General features: G+C 39.8%; 1 protein-coding gene across 1 annotated transcript in view; it reads right to left on the reverse strand.

Moving 5' to 3' along the window:
* The window catches only part of ZC3H12D (zinc finger CCCH-type containing 12D), a 34,793-nt gene extending 14,882 nt beyond the window's left edge, over positions 1 to 19,911 (reverse strand). The window contains exon 1 of the mRNA XM_044674721.1: positions 19,595 to 19,911. Coding sequence (XP_044530656.1) covers positions 19,595 to 19,911 — 317 coding nt within the window. The remainder of the gene's footprint in view (positions 1 to 19,594) is intronic.
* Positions 19,912 to 20,130: the final 219 nt, after the last annotated feature.

The raw sequence follows: 20,130 nt of genomic DNA on the forward strand, positions 1-20,130 counted from the left end.
TATATACTGTCTGTTGGAAAGATTTAAAATCTCAGAAGTTGAGACTTGAGAGAATGGTCTGGGTGAAGACCTCCAAAAAGGGAGTATCCAAAACCACCCCAGGCAGCCTGTCCTAATCTTGAACAGCATTAATTCTTAGAAAAATTTTCCTGACATCCAACCTAAATTGATCTCTTTGTAACTTCTACTTATTACTTCTGTTCTGCTGGGGCAAAACGAATTTAAAACTTCCTCCATATGACTGTGCTTCAAATTTTGTTAATATTGTTCACTCATTTCAGTTGAGTCTGACTCTTCATTTCCCCATTTGGGTTTTTCTTGGCAAAAAATACTGGAGTGGATTGCCATTTCCTTCTCTCGCTCATTTTTACAAATGGGGAAACTAAGGCCAACAGGGCTAAGTGACTTTCTCAGGTTCACACAGCTAGTAAGTATCTGAGGGCAGATTTGAACTCACAAAGGTGAGTCTTCCTGACTTCATGTCCAGCACTCTATCCACTGCACCACCCAGCTAACTCTGTCCTTCAGATACTTGAAGACAATTATCTTGTCCCTTCTAAGCCCTCTCTTCTGCAGACTAAACATGCCTAGTTCTTTCAATCCTCCAGATCATTTTACAGCTAAGGAAGTGAGGCAAACAGAGTTAAGTGACTTGCCCAGGGTCACACAGCTAATAAGTGTCTGAGTCAGATGAGCTTTACCGATTCCAAGGCCAGTCTTCTATCTACTGTGCCACCTAGCTGGCCATCTTGGCACATAGTAGGTATTTAATAAATGTTTATTAACTGATTGGCAAAAGAGACTAACTCTAGATAATAGTTTTCACTAGGATTAACCAGACAGCCAAGTACATTAAGTGATTAAGTGGTCATTTGAAATGTGTACATTATTTGTATACCTGCCTGACTAGACGATTCAATCTAATCTTGGGCAATATTGTTGCCATTAAAGTTATCTCTCATATATCCGAGATTTGAATCTGCTCTTTTATGGAAAGGTCCATTCCTTCCCACTCCCTTTCTTAGAACCTTCTGGAAGCCATTTATTTGCATGGCTTGGCCCCAAGAAAGATGAAAGTGGACATGGAAATAGGAAAGTTGCTAAAGCTCCCTTCCAAACCTCTCAAAAATCAATGCAGATGGGAGGAGAGGAAGTACACTGCCTGCATAGTGTTAGAGGAAGGAGATAAATGGAACAAATTCACCCTTACTCAATCGGAAAGAGAAAATGCTTACTTGACTAATAAAAGTGAGTAAAAAGAGGTTCTCACCAAGAACAGCAAAGACACCAAGGTCTTTTTTTTTTGTAAAGTGGTAGTATAGGACTGAGTATCTAAAAACGATAAAAAGAAATAGTGCAGAAGCATTGGCCCTTGGCATGAAAGAACTTCAGAGAGCTATTAGGACCTCAGTAAAATCTCTCCACACTCTTAAGTTGGCATGATTTTTTTTGACAAAAGGAGCAATTGTGAAAATAAAGCCCAAAAGTAGGAAATGATGAAATAACACTAAGGAAAGAGATGCTGGGGAGGAGATCCATGATAGGGGCCAGGAGCAGAAAACAGCAACTATGGCAAGATGAAGTGGTAGATTTCTGCTGGAAATGGTGCTACCACAGAAAGAACAACCTTCATTTCTTCCAACACTAGAGGTACACCCAGCCTGACAAGTGATGCATCAGAGAAGCACTTGGTTTGAACCAATCCAATTGATTGGGTTCACTATGAACATGTTATTGAACCTCAAATAGGCTTGTGCCTCTGCACAGCAATCTTATTTGCTCTATCACATCTGCCAGATGCACAATTCAATTCTTTCTCTCCTTAAGACTGCTCTACTCTATTATCCTCAGGAGATGAGTTTCATCCCTACATTGCTCAGACTGAAGACACTAATCCCACCCTGCTTCCCCTATTTCTTCTCTCCCCTTCAATCTTTCGATATTCTCACCTATCATCTCCTTCCCTACATTCTAAGAGGAAGAGTTGGTTTTCCTCCTTGCCAAAGATAACCTTCCACTTACATCTTTTCCTTTCCAGATCCTCATGTCATTGCTCCCTCAATCATCCCCTCTCTTATGCATCTTCAGAAATAATGACAAATCTTTTACATTTATATAGTGTATTAAGGTTTCATATCTATTACCCCACTAGTTCCTTTCTCTCAGCCCATGAATATGTTCAGATCTCCCCAATCCTATTTTTCTTTTCATTTGTTTTTTAACCCTTGTACTTCGGTGTATTGTCTCATAGGTGGAAGAGTGGTAAGGGTGGGCAATGGGGGTCAAGTGACTTGCCCAGGATCACCCAGCTGGGAAGTGTCTGAGGCCGGGTTTGAACCTAGGACTTCCTGTCTCTAGGCCTGACTCTCACTCCACTGAGCTACCCAGCTGCCCCCCTTTTCATTTTTTAAAATGTAGTTTAAATTGATTCCTTTGACTTTTACATCTCTTCATTTCCCAGTTTATATTTCTCCTTGAACTTATAACAAAATAAAAAAAAAGGGAAAAAACAGTTCAGCAAAACTAACCAACACATAAATTGAATCCAACAGCACATGTATACAGGGTCCTACAATCATAGCCAGGCAAAGAAAGGAGAGGTGTGGATTCCATCTCTTCTTTAAGGTCTTGCTAATCTTTTTTTTTAATCTTCCTTAGAATTTACAACTACCTGAAGCAATTATTCTCTCTAATTTTCCTTTCACTGCCAGACTTTTGAGAAAAAGTTATCTACACTTGCTACCTCCACTTCTTCTCACATTTCTTCACTCCTTCATAACCTGGCTTCCATCTCTACAATTTTATTAAAACAGCTCCCTCAAGGTTATAAATGAACTCATCACTAAGTCCAAGATCTTTATTTTCTGTCTTATTTTTATTTAACTTACCCAAGACATTTGACTCTACGAAACATCCCTTCTTTCTGGATCATCTGTGTTTCTTTGGCTTCCATGACTCTATCTTTCTGTCCCTCCTCTGTTTTCTTTATCCCTTTCTGTTCCAAGGTTTTTGTCATTATCTCTCTTCTCTTCCTATACCCTTTCTTGGAGATCTCATAGCACTAATTATCACCTCTATGTAGATGACTCCCAAATATCATACACCACCATCTGCCCAGAACTCGAATTCTGTATTTCCAAACTCCCTGTTGGTTATGTCCATATGAGTAGCCTACCAACATGTTAAACTCAATATATCCAAAATGAAACTCATCACCTTCACCCTTACAACAAAAAAATACTTTCCTCCTTTCCCTATGGTTTCTCTATTTGGGTAGATAATACCACCATCTCTTAGTCACCCAGGCTCTAAATCACAGAGTCATCTTTCCTCTCCTTCTTTCTTACCCTCCACACTCAATCAGTTATAAGTCTTATTGACTCTATCTCTTCAACTCACATCCATACCTTCTTTCAGGCACTTCTCATCTACACTGGCAATATCAAATTTCTAGCCCATGGACCCACAGCACTCCCAAGTGTAGCTGAACTAGATTAAAATGTAACTGGGTTCTGAGGGATTTATGGAAAAGAACGCTACCCACATTCAGAGGAAGAACTACAGGAGTGGAAACAGAAGAAAAACAACTGCCTGAACACATGGGTTGAGGCGGACATTATTGGGGACGTAGACTCGAAACTACCACACCAATGCAACTATCAACAATTTGGAAATAGGTCTTGATCAATGACACATGTTAAAACCAGAGGAAATATCCATTGGCCATGAGGCGGGGGGAGGAAGGTGGGGAGGGTGAAGGGGAAAGTAAGAACATGAATTATGTAACCATGTTAACTTTTCTAAAAAATAAATATTGGTAAATGATTTTAAAAAATAAAAAATAAAATATAACTGGGAAATATTTAACAAAATAGGAAAAAAATGCAACAAAGCAAATTATATTACATTTTTAAATTAAGGTAGTAAATATGTAGACCTCAGCAAGTATAGAGAGGAGAAGGTGAGTGGGCCAAGTGCTCTGCTCCCCTCCAGCTCTGCCTCCTGTGAGCTGCCCATCTTACCCCATATGTGCTCCTATTGGGCTGCTGGGCAGAAGGGCAGGAGATGTGAAAAAATGTCATCAGGCACGATGGAAGGGGGGAAGGGAACAGCTCTGAGTACCTCTGCCTTCCTAGTAATGAACTCTGAGGGGTGGGGGGGAAGGGTAGCCAAGTGCCCACAGGGAGCACTCTGTGTGCCATCTTTGGCACCCATGCCATAGGTTTGCCATCACTGGGCTAGACCATGAATTGATTAAAGATAAATAAGACACAATAAGTCTGGAAATGTAAGTTGGAACTAAATAAGTATTTGATCCTAGAGGCAATGGGAGGAGGAAGAGAACTAAGGAAGAAATAGGAACTTTGAGAATATCACATTAGCAGTTATATGGAGAATGGAGGCAGAGAGAAAGAAAGACAGAGACAGAGACAGAGAGACAGAAAAAGAGAAGATGTAAATCATTTGAGGAGATCCTTAATGCTTAACAACTTGTCTGGCCCATACTAGTTACTCAATAAATATCTGTTTGTGGTTGTTGCCCCCATATTATTTCCAATGAAATATATCAATCAATTTTAAGACTTTGATTTAGGTGTCTTAACTGGTACTAAATGAATGGCATTGAGACACACACTGTCACTCAGAGAGTTCACTGGTCTGCTGCCCAGGGAAATACCAAAGCCTATTTGCTTCATGCAGGGAGAGCAAACAGTCACCTACAGTCTGAAGCACCCCACCATTGCCCTTTCACCCATGAAATTCCACTAAAAGTTCACTAAAGAACCTCTGCTTTGGCATTATCAAGAGTTACAATACAAATAGAGCCACTACCAATCATTAACTCCTTATCAAAAATTATTTTATTTCCATTCCAAGTGTGGTTCTGTTGCAGCAAGTCAGAACAGGTTAAAGGATTCGGGCAAGTTAATAGAAATGTCTAGAGTATAGGTCACTGCTCAGGAAGGGGGACCTGATTAGGGCAATGTCTGTAGTGCTCTAGGCAGCCAGGCAGCATTTGGGGGTGCTAGAAAGGAGAATGTCTAAGAAGAAATCTCACCTTCTCCAAGTTCTGTGTATGATTGGCCTTAGTCACAGCATTGTTCATTATAGTATTTATAGAATCCATTTTTAAAAAATCTATAATTTGAGAGGCTTTGAAAACATTCTATGCCTAATTCCTGTCCAAGAAGTTCAGGTAATGATTGTAGGTTTCTCCACCTGCCATTCAGCAGTCAGAGTGAGGGCATGTGGCCAAGTTAAGTTTCACAAAATTTGTTCAGGGATCTGGAATTTTAGCTTACACCACTGTTCCTAATCAGTTTTAATATTGAAGAAACTTCATAGAACAGTAATGCCGAACATGATGCTCCATTCCTCACCCTCGAGAGTTCAAAATCATCTCCCATGAGGAAAATCAGGGTGGGAAGGGAGTGTGACGCTGGCGAGCCAGCCTCAGATTCAGGCACTTGTGGACTGAAGTCTAGCCTCTGGCGCCTACTGGCTGGGTGACCTGGATAAGCAACTGAACCTTTCGGTGTCCCAGTTATTGTTCTAGAGTGGGTATACATTTGATTGGGAAAAGGAGTTTTATCACCTAGAATTCCCAGCACCAAAGAGGTGACAAGTCTAGGACAAGAGGAGAACTCTCATTTTTCAAAGCCCAGGCTATACCCTGGAGCGGAGCTGCTTCTTTTTGTTTTGGGCGCCATGATAGGTCAGGGAAGCCTGGCGACCCCCTTTTCAGAATGACATTGAAAATGCAAGTGATGTAATATATAAGATTACGAAGGAAACCACTTCTAATGAAATGAAGTTTTAGAATTTTTTTTAAACACGTGCCTGTGGAAATCAGGAAAAGGAGGTGGTATGACATCAAGTATCTTCAAAATATGGAGACAGGAGGTGGGGGGACAGGCAGAGATGATTCCTCCATCTTATTGGTAGGGAAATGGAGGAACACCGGCCATCAAAAGTAACAGTCAGAAGCACAATCCAAAAGCCCTTCTTGGAGGTTCTCCTTATTCCCAATCTGGTCAAAGTATCAAAAGATCGTTCAACTAAAACTACAAGGGACCTGAAGCCATTAGTCCAACCCCTTCACTATATAGTTGAGAAAACCAAAGCTCAGAAAGACTAAGAGGTTCCCCAAAGTCACATAATTAATGTGTTCAAAATAAGATTTGAATCTAGATTTTCTGACTCCCTTCATAGGCTGCCTAGATTTCACTGCCTATTAATAATGCTACTGAGAGGGGGTTCTCAATGAGTAAACTTCTGAGGGGCTCGGCTCCTCCAAAGAAGCCCAATTCAGCTTGTCTTGTTGCAATTACAAAAAATAGGGACATGCACACAGTCAAATGAAACCCTTGAGCAATGCCGTAGGAGGATGTGAAATTGTCAGCTGTTTTCCCCTACGCTTTATACTTTAAATCACGCCCGCTGCAAATTTGCCTACTGAATGTAAAGTCGGGGGGCCATTTGACTGAATTTGCCTGCTCAGAGGGAAGAAAATGAATGCAACCATTGGCATGTGCTAGATGACATCTGGATAAGCCCTTACAGAACACCATAAAAGATATCTGAAAACACCTTCAACAAAAGCTTCTTTTGTCCTTTCAGAATCTGGCAGGAACTTTCGATGTGAATATTTCTCCTCTGGCTAAGGATCCAACTGCATCCTATAGGGCTGAGTGTCCCCTCCACACGTGGGAAAGACACCTTTCACTCATGGATGTGTCCCTACCCACAGCATATCTGGCGGAGGTCATGCATGCACACAAGACTCACCCACTGTCACGTCTGGACGAGGGACCCCCATGTAAGTTGTCTCCGTATGACGTATGGCTGAGTGCTTGCAGCACATGTCCATCAGAGGTGGGTGACCACATGACACACCACATGATCCATGAATTGCAACCTGAGCGCTCACACACACACGGCATCCCATCTAGCTGAGTGTACACAGCACAGAGCACACCTGGCTGGGCACCCACAGGCATAGCACATCTCCCCTGGTGGGGCACCTGTACCACCATGAGACCTGTGGCCTAGGCGTGGGGCCCAGGAGTATGTGATACACAGACATCTCTTGAACTCCTGGGGAATTTTCTTCAAACTGTATAATTAGCGGGTCTGCCACATTATGCAAATTTAAACATCATATTCTGAAAGCTTAATATTGATTGATTGCCAACAATGCTGCTGCCCATGTTTTAGATCTCATAGAACTAAAAAGTAATTGGCTCCAAGTTGTAAGATATATTGGGTATTGTCTGCCCAGATTCTACCCCAAATCTCGAACACTTCAGACCCAAATCTGGCTTCATTGAGTGCTAACAAAAATCTCATCTTTCTCAACCCCTCTTAATTCAATTTTTAGTTATTTCCTATTTATTGAATAGATAGCTTTTTGTATATATTTATTTGCTTTTCATTAGATTGTGAGATTTTTGAGGGCAGGAACTGTCTTTTGCCTCTTTTTTATATCCCTAGCACTTAGTATAGTATCTAGTATATAGCAAGCATTTAATAAATGTTTTTTTGACAGATATGAAATGATGGGAAATTATTCTCTGAGACTTCTCATTCCACTTTAGACAATTCCAGTTGTTGCAAGTCAACCAAACCTACCTCCTCCTAACAATGAGCCCTGATTCCAGGGGGTCTCCCTTCTCACCAAGCACATCTTCCCTTTTGAAGTAGACTAATAATATCTCTCATCACAGAAAGCAGAATTAACCTCTAATCCAGAATGTATTGAAGAAACCACAAGAACCACCCTATGTTCAGGTGTGACAACCAGCCAATTAAACTCTGTAGGGAGCAGCTGAGCAAATGAGGGAGCTGGTTCTGGATGCGAGGTGCAGAAGAATCCCTAGAGATGGGAGGCAGAACGTAGCACCATGCTAGGGACCAGAGGACTGCTTTTATGATAATGAAAGGTCTAGGAGAAGCCCACTGTATCTCCTTCCCGTTCTCTTCATAAGGACAGATGTGGAAATGACACTTTGGTTTCACCTATTGCTCGCAGCATAAAAACTGAAGCCCCAGGCCCAGATTTTGTGACCACTCACAGAAAGAAGGCAAATATAAAATGCGGGGTCTCTATTAAATCCTTGTGCACTTTCAGGCTTTCATAACTGGTATTACTAGTAAAATAGAAACGATTTCTAAATAGAATTTAAAAGTAAATATATAAAAACCTAGGACACACAGTTAGGCATAATGTATCTTATTTCAAATTTTGCGACAAATGAAAAACAGCAGTAAATAGTAAATATTGATATGATAAAGGGGGAACCTGTGTCTCTCAGTAAACAGAACTGAAGTGCCAGTCAGCTATGGGAAGGAAACTTATTTTGACATTAAATGCCATTTACAAATAGTTTCCATCACACCTGCAACCTAAGTTACTAATGTTTAAATGTTTTTAAATCACAGAACTTTATAATAATGATCCTTTGGTATCATCTTGTCCCTGAAAAGAAATGCAAACACCTTTCTTTTGTACAGATTTTAATAATTGTTGAAAAGGAACCCTGTGTAATTGCTGACACAGAAATAGTTGTACCATCAAGGTCACTGCATGTGGCAAAGGCCACACAGTTCATGTTCAACAGAACAATGTGGAAACTTTGAGCACACTTTTAAAACTATAATCATACAGTGTTATATAGTGGAAAGAACTCTAGTTCCAAGTCTGAGAACCTACATTCAAACCCTGCCTCTTCCACTTACTACCTATGTGACCTTGGGCAAGTCACATGAACTCTGTGGACCTCAGTTTCCCCATCTGTAAAAAAAGAAAGGCAGAGAAAAAGGACTTGATGAGCTCTAAGTCTCTCCCAGTTCTGAGTCTGTGATTTAGCCCCTTCCAACTTTAAATTCTAAGAAACTTGAAAAGATGAGCAATCAGGAACATTCTTAAACCACTAGAAAGTTTAAAATCTGTCATATGTTTAAAGGCTTACATAGAAATTTTATCATCTTTCTATGCAATCATTCTTCCTTGAGTCTGATCTAAATTCTTCATGCTGTAGTTTCTTCTCTTTGGATATCAAAGTAGAGAATTTTTACTCAAGTAAAAGATTTGCTAAAAACCAAATAAACCCAGTAGCCTAGTGTTCAATAAGCCCAAACAGCATTATTACTAGGGAAAGGATGAACTACCTGACAAAAACTGCAGAGAAAACTTAGCAGCAATCTAGTAGAAATTAGTTTTAGACCAACACTTCACAGTATATGCCAAAATAATCTCCAAATGGGACATATAACCTAGATATAAATGATAACGATGTAAATAGATTAGAGAAATATTGATGAATTACCTTTTAAATCAATGACTATGAGAAGAGTTCATAACCAAACAAGTGATAGAAAGCATCACAAAAAAAACCCAAATTTTTAATTGCTTAAAATTCAAATGTTTTTGCACAAACAAAATAAATGCAGCTAAAATTAGAAGGAAAAAAATTGCAAGGGGAAAATCTTTGCAGCAAATTTCCCAAAATAAAGTGCCATTTCCAAAATACATAAGAATTGATACAATTGTATAAATGATCTCCAGCTGATATGTGTTCAAAGGATATAAATAGATAGTTCTCAAAGGGAAGGATTTCAAGCTATCTATAGCCATATAAAAAGAATGCTTCAACTACCTAATAATAAAAGAAATGCAAATTAAAGCTTTATTTTTTATTTTTATTTTTTAAATATTTATTAAATGCAAATTAAAACAAAAAAAAGTTTCTACCTCACATCCATTAGAATGGAAAAGTTGACAAAAAGGGAAAATGACAAATGTTGGAGGGACTGAATAAAAATCAAGACAATACAAATGGAACTACAAATTGGCACAAGCCTTCTGGAGACGAATTTGAGACTATGCCCAAGAAATTACTAAACTGATTATGCCCTTGTCCCAACAATATCACTGGGCCTAACCCAAAGAAATCAAAGGAAATGTAAAAAAAATTATATAGACAAAAATATTTATAACAGCTTTTTCCGCATTGGCAAAGAATAGGAAACCAAGGAGGTACAATAAACTGAGGAATGACTAGATGAATTATGGCATAGGAATATAATATTATTGTATGATAAATAAAAAAGAATTGATTTTAGAAAAACCTGACACTAATATAAACTGATACAGAGTGAAATGAACAAAACCAGGAGAAACATTCTATAATCAACATTGTAAAAGTGAACAGGTTTGTTGTTTTTTTTTCTTTAAACCCTTACCTTCCGTCTTGAAGTCAATACTGTGTATTGGCTCCAAGGTAGAAGAGTGGTAAGGGTAGGCAATGGGGGTCAAGTGACTTGCCCAGGGTCACACAGCTGGGAAGTGTCTGAAGCCAGACTTGATCCTAGGACCTCCCATCTCTAGGCCTGGCTCTCAATCCACTGAGCTACCCAGCTGTCCCCAAAAGTGAACAGTTTTGAAGAATTTGAAGAATTTAAGAACCTTGACCAATGCAATCAAAAATTATTCTAGAGGACCAGTGATAAAGAACAGTACCCACCTCCCATCAGAGGTGATGGACCAAATGGGCAGGATGAAATAGGAATCTTTGAATATGTTTAATGTGGGTATTTTGCTCACTTATGCTTATTTATTACAAGAATTTGATATCCCTTTTCTTCCCAGGGACAGAGGAAGGGAAAAAATAAGTGCTTAATTTTTTTTTAATTGATAAAAGAAATTTTTTTTTTCATTCTCTTTGACCTCTAGTGAAGCCCTGATCAAAAAGCAGCATTTTGGCTTGGATTTGAGATGGATACTACCAACAAAGAGTAGATTCCTAGAGCAGATTCCTGTAGGGGCTATCAAAATGAAAATAATGATGAGGAGGAGGATAAGGATAACAACTAGCATTTATATAGCACTTAAAAGTTTGCAAAGCACTTTACAAATATTATCTCATTTTATCCTCACAACTACCTTGTAAAGGAGGTACTATTATTATCTCCATTTGACATATGAAAAAATTAAGGCAGACAATAACTTGCCCAAGGTCATAGCTTTGAACTCAAGTAAAACTCACTCCAGTTCCACTTGGATTGCACCCCAAAGCTGCCACTAAAGCTTTAAGAACAGACGAGGGGATAATATGTGTACATCATCTAAAGACCAGCCAGGTTAAATATAGGAGACTCATCCCCAGAAATTGACCCCTTACTAAGTGAATGATCTTTTTGTTCACAGCATTTCACAAGCACCATCTGCCATCTGTGTACATAGTAGGAGTGTCCTTGGCAGTAAAATTATGGATTTCGTTTATTGAAATGTTTCTCTTCCTCATTAATGGATATCACATTTTGCCTTCAAAATAGTTACAGGCTAGTCTCCTGACTTTTCTTCTCTACCATTGTAGATATATTCCCACTCTATGTCTGGGGGGAACAGATGGGATATAAAAAGCTGATGATGATGGGAACTGGGGATACGTTTTCCTACTTCGTTCTTTAACGCAGGTTGCTTCTCCTAAGTCCTCATTACACAAGCCACCATTTGAATGAAGTCAACATGGCACAGCCAATAGGGCACCAAAATTGGGGTTTGGGAAGAACTAGGTTCAAATCCTGCCTTAGTCATCTCCTGATTGTGGGACCCGTGGCAAATTATTTCACTCCTCTAGAACTCCATTCTTCATTTTCAGAAAGGGAGAATTTGGACTAGATCAGATAGCCTGTAAGGTCTATTCTAGCTCTAAGTTTATTATCCGGTGAACATTCATTTTACTTTTTAAAATACAAATGTATTTCTTTTCTTATGAAAACAAGCAAATAGAAGGTTTGTTAGGCACAGTGTGGAGTTAACTCTAGACAAAATGTTCATGGTTTACATGGCTTGTGGACAAATTGTGTCCTGAAAATGAGCCAATTCCTCCTTCAAGTATACTCTGGGCAAACAAACTCCCAATTCTTTTAAGAGATTTTGGAAAGCAGCATACAAATGTCCAAAGCATGCTGACACTGCAGAGTAGTAAGCACGAGTCTATTAAAATCAATCTCTATTAATACTGTAACTATCCTGTAAAGAGGCTAAAACTGTCTTGTATGCAAAAAAATTGGTTCAAGAGAAAGGTCTACATAGCTTCTCTGTAACACAGAAGAGCCTGATAAAGCAGCATATGAAAAGAAAAGAAAAACAAGATGTGGATGGTGCTCAAAAAGAGAATATGATGCCTAATTATGGTCAATCTACCTCCATCAAGACTACGTTTTACCTTCTGAGGAAGAGACAAGAGTTGTTTTGTTTTGTTTCTTAAATGAGTAGCTTTTTTATAGACCGGAGAGCCCCAGCAGAAAAGATTCTCAGTAAATATTGATGGCTGGTCTTTGGACCATATTTTTGTCAGAGAGAAATCTTCTCGCACTCTCTGCACCTCATCTTGCAGCTATATAAATTGTGTTCTTCTCATCTAATCAAATCAGTAGAAAACATGTAGATAAAGGTGAGAGGCAGTGAGGAGGAAATAAAGAGAACTGGCTTCTAAGACTTGGTTCAAATCCCTTCTCTGACATATACAAGCTGTATGACTCCAGACAAGTAATCTTCAGGCAAATTCTCTAAGAAACTTAAGCAAATTCTCTAAGACTATGAGTTACAGAGAAAAATAGTGATCTGCAAAGATAAGGGGACTTTCCTCTTTGGAGAGCTCCCTATACATATGACTCTAGACCAAAAACCAAAAAAATACATTTTAGAAGAGGAAGAACAGTGAATAGCCATTTCCCTCTTTGGAGGAATAATAAGAAATCAAGTTAACATGTAGGCCAAGAGATTCTCAAATTAGCACTTGGACTCATTAAAATACAGTTAAATACCACTTAAACTCATTAAAATACAGCTAAATTAGTACTTGATCCAGAGAAAGGCTTGCTTCAGTTAAAATCCAATTCAACTCAAAAGAAATTTATTAAGTATAGTTCATTGCAGGTACCAAAAGGGAAATAAAAGAAGCATAAAACATGGTGGCCCCTGCTTTGGGAAGACCAGCCAGAATTCATCAATAAAACTAGTCTAAAGTATTTTTGGCTTATTGCATCCATTAAAGACTTCCACTGGTGACACATTAAAAAATATGTGAAAAATACCTGGGGATTTTAGTAGATTCACTATGAGTCAACACGGTGATCTTTCAGCTAAAAAAAGCTAATGTGAAGATCTGAAAAGCTAATGTGAAGATCTGAGGATATATTCAGAGAGGTGCGGTGTCTAGAACAAGGAAGAGAATTGTTCATCTGCAATCTGTCCTCGTCAGACCCATCTGGAGCACCACATTTGGTTCTGAGTGACATATTTTAGGAAGGGCATTGACAGCAGGTAGAGGAAAGAAACCAGAATGTTAAGGGTACTCAAAATCATACCAAGTGAGGACTAAGTGAAGGAAAAGGGGATTGTGAGTCTCCCCAGATTTAAGGAGGGGAATTATGGTTGATTTCAAATATTTGAATGGTAGTCATGTAGAAGGGGCATTGGATTATTCTGCTCGGCCCCAGAGGAAAGAATAGGTAGAAAAAAACAGAAAAGAAGATATTACCTCAGTATAAGGAAGAATTTACTAACAATTCCCCATCCTTAGAGATCTCTAAGTGGCGTCTGCATTACTGCTTGTCTGGAATGCTCTAGAGAGAATAACTGCTTGAGATAAGAATTGAATCACATAACCTCTGAGATCCCTCCTGACTCCAGAATTCTATGATTCTATAAAGAGACACAATGGTCTAGTCCTTGCTTCTTGACTGGGGTGGATGGGTCCATAATCAATACTAATAAATACTCACATTACAGAGGGAAACTGAGACAGAAGTCATATGGATATGCCTCTAGATAGCCAACTTTAACTGCTCAGAGATACATACAAGTAACAGGAGAGTATGTATCTGATGTTACTAGAAGTCAAGTAAGGATGTTTTGTCAACATTTTCTGGAGGAAGTTGATCTTAATTTAGAGATAGAAAGGGAAAGAATAAAGCTGGATAGAAAGGAAGAAGAAAAGGACTCCAGAAAGCAGATACATGTCTGAGCCTGGAGGCTGTAAAATATTCCAGGGTAGTGAGCCAACCAGCAAAGAGCATTTCAGTCCTACAACGAGAGGCAAATGCAAAGAATTGGAAACTGAAGAGGTGCCCACCCATCAAGTAGGGATGGCTGAACGTGTGATGATTTATGTATCACAAAATCCTCCTCTGCTATAAGAAATGATGAAGGAGATGGTTTCAAAGAAACATGGGAGGACTTGTATGTTGCAGAATGAAGCGAGAAGAGCCACGAGAACAATTTCTACAATAGCAATATTCAATATATAAAAAGAGAAATGATCTTGAAAGACTTAGGAACTCTGACCAATATAATGACCAACAACAATTCCAGAGGACTCACAGTGAAAATTGTTACCCACTTCATAATAGAGAGGTAATGGCCTCACAGTAGAAATTCATCTATATTTGTTTGGATTTGCTCAGTGCCAGAATCTCCTTTGCTTGACTATACATGTTTGTAAAAGGTGCTTCAGATTTTTTGCTTTCTCATTTAGGAGGGGGAGGAAGGAGGAAGGAAAGAATGTGGATCAGGAAATAAAATTTAATTTAATTAAAAAAAACTTTTTTTTAAAAGTGATCCAAATTGGAAATGAAGAGTAAAACCTAATATTTGTCCTAAAACCAGAGAATCATTCCATTTCAGTAAAGCAGCAACTCCAAGGCGCAGAATTCTTTGGAGTCTAAGCATCCTAATTTAGATGAATTCATCCTAAATGGAAGATGGATTAGAAAAAGTGACCTTAATGTTGCATGCATCAGTCAGCCACATGTAAACAAATAGGTATATACAAGACACATACAAAGTAGATGGAAGGTAAATTTGGAGAGAAAGGCTCTAGCATCTGGGGATACCAGGAAAGGCTTCCTGCAGATGGTGGCTGACTAAACCGAGTCTTAAAAAGAAATCATAGATTCTGAGACAGAAGGGAAGAGTGAGAACCTTCTAGGTACAGGAGGCAGCCAGTGCAGTGATAAAGAGATATGAGAGGAAGCATCATGTGTGAGTAAGTAGCTCAGTGCTGCTGGAGGGGAGTCAAGTGGAAGAGTGAAAAGGTAAGAAGAACAAGAGCCATTCCCCAATCAATAAACACAGCTTTCAAAGGAAGAGATCCAAGCTACCAACACACTCTTCCTTCTCACCTCCATCTATTAGTTAGCCTGGCTTGTTTCAAGACAGCTCAAATTCCATCGAAAGCAGTAGGCTTTTCTTTTCTCTGTTTGGCTTTCATGCCCCTTCCTCTCTCTCAAGTATCCTTGGTTGACCAAATCAGTTCAATTCAACAAACATTTCTTAAGAATAGGTGCTGGAATTACAGAGACAATAATGAAACAATTCCTGGCCTCAAGAAACATCCAAAGTCCTATCCAGGGCCACTCTTCATGGACTATAGATAATTTCCTTCTACTCTCCTACTTTCTACTCCCTTAGCCACTCCTATGACCTTTTCCAACAGACCTTGGAAACTATCAGTTGGAAAAATCTGAAAAACTAATTCATGATAAGGTGTTAATGATTGATAAAGACTCAATAGGTTGCCACTCCCTAAACTACTTCTATTTTAACCGGGGATGGTGCCTTGACCCAAAGGGAGTGGTACTTATTATAACCTTTCTAGGAGGATGAGATAGAGGGATTTTCCCAGCACATAGGTAACTGCCTGCACCTCTTGTTTACGGCAGGCTTGGGCACTTCCCTAAAGCATACAGAGCCATGAGTTCCCTGATTGATTGTGGTGGTTACAATGCCAATGACAGAGTGCCAGTCAAGACACCTAATTTTGAATTTCGTTGATATTTACTCCATAGGAACCCTTTTGATAGAGCCTCACTTGGAGAGGATTCAGGGGACCTCTCAGCAGCTCACGATTATGGGATTTTTGTCCCAATGACCCTGAGGCTAAGGAGATAGTACAGTTATCATCCCATTGTACAGAAGAGGGAACTGAGGCTCTAAGAGTTTAAATCATTTGCCCATCATCACACAGTTTGTCCAAGAATTCAGACTCATGTCCCCCAAATCCTCTATTGCTTATCATTCAACTAAGATTTGAGAAGATAAAGAGGGATCTATAGAAGTCACTGTCAGAATATCCTTCATGACGGGAAACTTTCCATTTTTATTTTTTTTTTTCCTTTTCTTCCTTCTGACTTCACAATTTCTGTCAGTGGCCCCACAGTTCAATCAGTGTCTCCTACTTGTAACCTTGAGGCTCTATTAGACTCTATCCTCTCCTTCATCTCTCAAGCTTCATCAGCTACCAGGTGCTACTAAGTCCACCTCGGCAATATGTCTCTAACCTTTACCTTCTCTCTTAGAATCCATATCAAGCATCAGTTCCAAGGCAGAAGAGTGGTAAGGACTAGGCAATTGGGCTTGCCCAGGAACACACAGCTAGGAAGTGTCTGAGGTCAAATTTGAACCCAGGACTTCCTACCTCCAGGCCTGCCTTTCTACCCATTGAGCCACCTAGCTACCCCTCTGCAATGGATCTTAAATCTTTTTTGCTTCTTCTCTATTACCTGAGAGCCCAAACTGTACATGTCAGTGTTCCTGTTGTCCCATTAGGTAGAGTTAAAGAAGGGAGCAGATCATGAGCTCATAGATTTAAAGAGAAAAGACTTTAGAGGTCAACTAAGTCCCAACATTTTCTCAGTGAGGAAACGGAGGTCCAAGGAAGGAGACTCCCTGGTAACAGGCAATTCCTTGATGTCACAGAGCTAGCTGGCATGGGTCAAAGCCAGGATTTGAAGACACATCCAAATCCAATCCCCTTCTCACTGTAATATGCTAAGAGGATTCAATACTTACTGGCCACAGACTGTCTTGTATATATATTTTAGAGGAGGAAAAAAAGGCCATCTTCTGTATATTTTAAAGGTAATTATTCTTCTTATGATATGTCTGTTTCTCCTTCAGGGAGTTCTAAGATCCCGTTCATCGAAGTGCTTTTCTCTTTAGTAAATAAGTAAAATTAGGAGAAATGTTTATATTTTGACCAGACCCAGGGGATGTTTTTTGTGTGCCTGAGGCAAAGACCGGGTGCCTTTTTTAGTGGCTCTGCCAACCTCCAGCCCCTAAACCTCACGCATCAGAACCGGGAAGCATGGGCAAGTTACCTGACGGGCTGAAAGAAGTTTAGATCATCAGAAGCAGAGATCTAGGAATGGAATTCCAAGCCCTTGGCTTTCCCCTGCCAGCTATGCCTCCATACCCAATTCAGTTATCTATTTCCCTTCATTTTATGAAGAATTCAAAGCCTCTCTGAGTTGACTGAGCTATTAGAATCCTTTCAAGCTCTCGTAAACTGAACAGGATCTCAGGTAGGATACCTTCAGGCAGGTGGTGGGAGGAAACACTTCTGAGCCCAGGGGAGAGATTATTGTAAAATAGACAAGTACTTTTTGTTATTTCCTAAGTGTTTGGACTCATTTTGAACCATATAAAAATAAATAAAGGGAAAAAAAAATAAAGGACAATGTTGTAAAAGAGACATAGGGAAGAAGACTTTGGAAAAAGACCTTCAACTCAGATCCCAACACTAGCCCTTGACACAGCATTTTTATGGTTTACAAATTGCTTGAAGGGCCGTGCGCTTGTTCTCTCGTTTTACCAATATCTCATAAATTAAGGGATATGCCCAGAAAACAAGGGACAGGACTGGGCCATGAACCCAGGCACCAGGGCCAGGAAATATGACTTGATTCTGGGACCAGTGACAACTAGAACAATTGGAACAGCCTGATGGATGGCTCAGTGGTCTACCTCACAGGGTTGTTGGGGGGAATCAAATGAGATCATATCCATAAAGTGCTTAGTACAGTATCAGACAGATAGTAGGTCCTTTATTATTATTATTTTTTTAAAGTAGGTAGGTCACTGCACTGGGTAGAATGCTAGACCTAGAGTCAGGAAGAACTGAGTTCAAATCCAGTCTGAGACACTTACTGGCTGTGTAACCCTTGGCAAGCCACAACCTCATTGCCTAAATTTCCTTATCTATAAAATAAGGATATAAATAGCACCTATTGTTATGAGAATTGAATAAGATAATTTACAAAACACTTAGCATAGTTCCTGGCACATAGTAGGCACCACATAAAATTGGCTCTTAATATTAGAATTCTTATTGAATCCAAGACTTGCGTCTCCAAAACTAGTGTTCCTTCCATTAAACCACCATAGTTCTCTAATGAAGTGGTAGTTTTGAAAGAGAGGAGAGCACCAGATTTGGGAGCCAAAGAATCTGGGTTCAAATCCTTCATTCTGCCAGAGAACATTGAGGCTCTCTGGCTCTCACTTTACTTATCTAGAAAGTGATGTTCTCTAAGGTTCTGTCCAGTTCTATAACTAGAATGCTGATAAGATTCTTTGAAGAGGAGATTAATTCTACACTGTTTTAATACTGTCCCAACTCACAGTAACCCTACTGGGTTTAAAAAAAAAAAAAGAATGAATAAGTCAGATATGGATCTCTGCTGGACTTGTCTGAACAAGAGCTATAGAAGACAAGTTTGTAGTTGAACTGTTTTAAACTCTTGACCTCTCATTGCCAAACTAAATTCAGTTCAGTGCAAACAATACAGCCTGGTCATTTCGATAGTCTGTTAATAAATATGGGGCTTTTGAAAATATTGGTGATTTCGATTCCACCACCAGTGACTCAGCTTTCAAAAGGGAAACATATCGACCCTAATGACCCAACAGACAATTTCCTATGGTAAAGTTCTTTGCCTCGGCTCTGACTCAGCAAATTGAATATTCCCTTGTTTAGACAAAGCTACATTCTTCCTCAATAATAGTGTGTGCCCAGAAGTTTTGAAAGCTCCTAGGACTTAGACATAAGTGCTGATAAGTTAACGCCTGGAAATCAGGAAAGATCATGCTATTGCACAAGATGACCTCATTTTATTATTTTTTTAAAAGCTAATTAAGCCACAGCTGAGACTGGGAAACTAGAATTAAATCAGAGTGAAATGTTCCTAACAGAAAAGATTGTGTGGGAAAGTGGTGGACTTGGAGTCAGGTGACTTGGATTCAAATCCTGGTATTTCTGTATGCAACCTGTGTGCCACTGGACAAAGCATTTCATTGCCCTGGGCCCTAGCTTCCTTTTCTATAAAGTGAGGGGATTGGACTAGACTGCCTCTGAAGTCCTACCTAACTACATCTAGTATCCTGTGATCCTTCCAGCTTAAAAATGGATGATTCTGGGATGTTTTAAAGAGGGAGTACAAAAAAAATATTATAAATTATAAAAAATTATAAAAAGAGCACCAAAAAAAGATATATTGTGTGTGCACACTCACACAAGCACACAGACACAATATGTCATCTTAGCCGAGTCTCAGGACAACTTTATGAATGAAAAAATTCGAGGTGGAGATGTTCTGTAACTTGGTCGAGGTGATGGAATAAAAATCGGAACCCCCTCAATCTCCTGAGCCCCGAATTTCTCTGCTATCTCTAACACATCCTCTGGGATATTAGACAGTTTACAAGAAGCGGAGCACCTCTAGGAAACAGGAGGAATGAATGGGATACCTCATGGCCACGTTGCTGCCATCGATCACGATGGGTCTCAGGTGACTGGCGGGGTCCTCCATCTCCTCATCAGGATCCGTCCCCAGAAACCGTCTGGACGGGTCCACCGAGCCGCCGCAGCCCCGGGACACCAGTTTGGGAGCGGGGCTCTCCCCAAAGCTCTCTTCAGCCTGAGGGCGGCTGCCTATCTGGATCAGCTCCTGAAGGACGTCATTCACCAGGGCCCCCTGGCCCAGCTTGGTCAACACTCGGACAACGTCGTCCCGGCCGTAGCCCAGCTTTCGGAAGAACTCCAGCTTCTCGGTGTGGGGCTCCATGGAAGCCGCTCCAGCCTAGCTGGTGTAAGGGGCCAGGCTCGTCTCTCTCTGGAGTCAGCCCCCTCTCGTTCCCGTCCTCTGTTTTGATTTTCACCACCAATATGCAGATAGGTGAACTGAAGAAAAGGAAAAATCAGTCTTTTTTTTTTTTTTTTTTTTTTTTTTTGGCCAACCTGGCAGTGAAACTGTCAGTTTACTGAGGGCAAATTATTTATACAC

Source organism: Gracilinanus agilis, chromosome 4 (assembly GCF_016433145.1).
Source record: "Gracilinanus agilis isolate LMUSP501 chromosome 4, AgileGrace, whole genome shotgun sequence".
Lineage (NCBI taxonomy): Eukaryota > Metazoa > Chordata > Mammalia > Didelphimorphia > Didelphidae > Gracilinanus > Gracilinanus agilis.